Here is a 684-nt window from a genome sequence, read left to right on the forward strand (position 1 = left end):
CCAGTATCCGATGTCCAATAGATGGATGTTTTGCAAGTAGGGGACCATGAAAACGCATTGTTATCATATATCCATTTTAATAAAAGTACCTTCCAATTTATCTGATAAAATTATTGGCCTTTTGACCGGGAAAACTCAGTCTGTCTCTCGATAAAATGCTAAAATTAGAGTGATTTCAATTACATAAATCTAATTTTTTCATTGACACTGTAAGCTAGGTAACATTACCAATATTAGAAATACGATAAAGTATTGTTAAAACTCCCAACTGTACAAATAACTCTAACTGCTATACCGGAAATCAGTTGTATTTATGAGAATAGTGATAATACTAATCCAGCTTTCAGATATGTTTTGCGGTTTTCATTAAAAGTCATTTATATTAGTGGAGCGGAGAGTGTAATCGTGAAAGCATGAACAATAGAGATCTTGTAGAGAACAAAGGATTTCCCCCAAAAAAGGATATGGCAAGACAGATAACGAAGATATGATAAACGTCGAGGATTTGGATACGAGATAAAGATAAGAAGTTAATGCAGAAATACAAGAGATTACCATTCAGTCGACATGTTGAAGTTTGGACTTGTTACGCTGCTTCTCGCCCAAGTAAGAGAATAGAGTTTTGTTTATTTATAAGAATGAATTGGCGATGTATAGAAGTAGCAATATATATGAACAGGCATG

General features: G+C 33.6%; 1 protein-coding gene across 1 annotated transcript in view; it reads left to right on the forward strand.

Annotated features, from left to right (window-relative positions):
- The first annotated feature begins 461 nt into the window (after positions 1 to 461).
- Positions 462 to 684, forward strand: part of LOC119587796 (mucin-5AC-like) — a 4,918-nt gene continuing 4,695 nt past the window's right edge. Inside the window, exon 1 of the mRNA XM_037936493.1 lies at positions 462 to 606. Within this exon, the coding sequence (XP_037792421.1) occupies positions 568 to 606 (39 nt within the window). The 5' untranslated portion in view covers positions 462 to 567. The remainder of the gene's footprint in view (positions 607 to 684) is intronic.

This window comes from Penaeus monodon, chromosome 23 (genome assembly GCF_015228065.2).
Source record: "Penaeus monodon isolate SGIC_2016 chromosome 23, NSTDA_Pmon_1, whole genome shotgun sequence".
Taxonomy (NCBI): Eukaryota; Metazoa; Arthropoda; class Malacostraca; order Decapoda; family Penaeidae; genus Penaeus; species Penaeus monodon.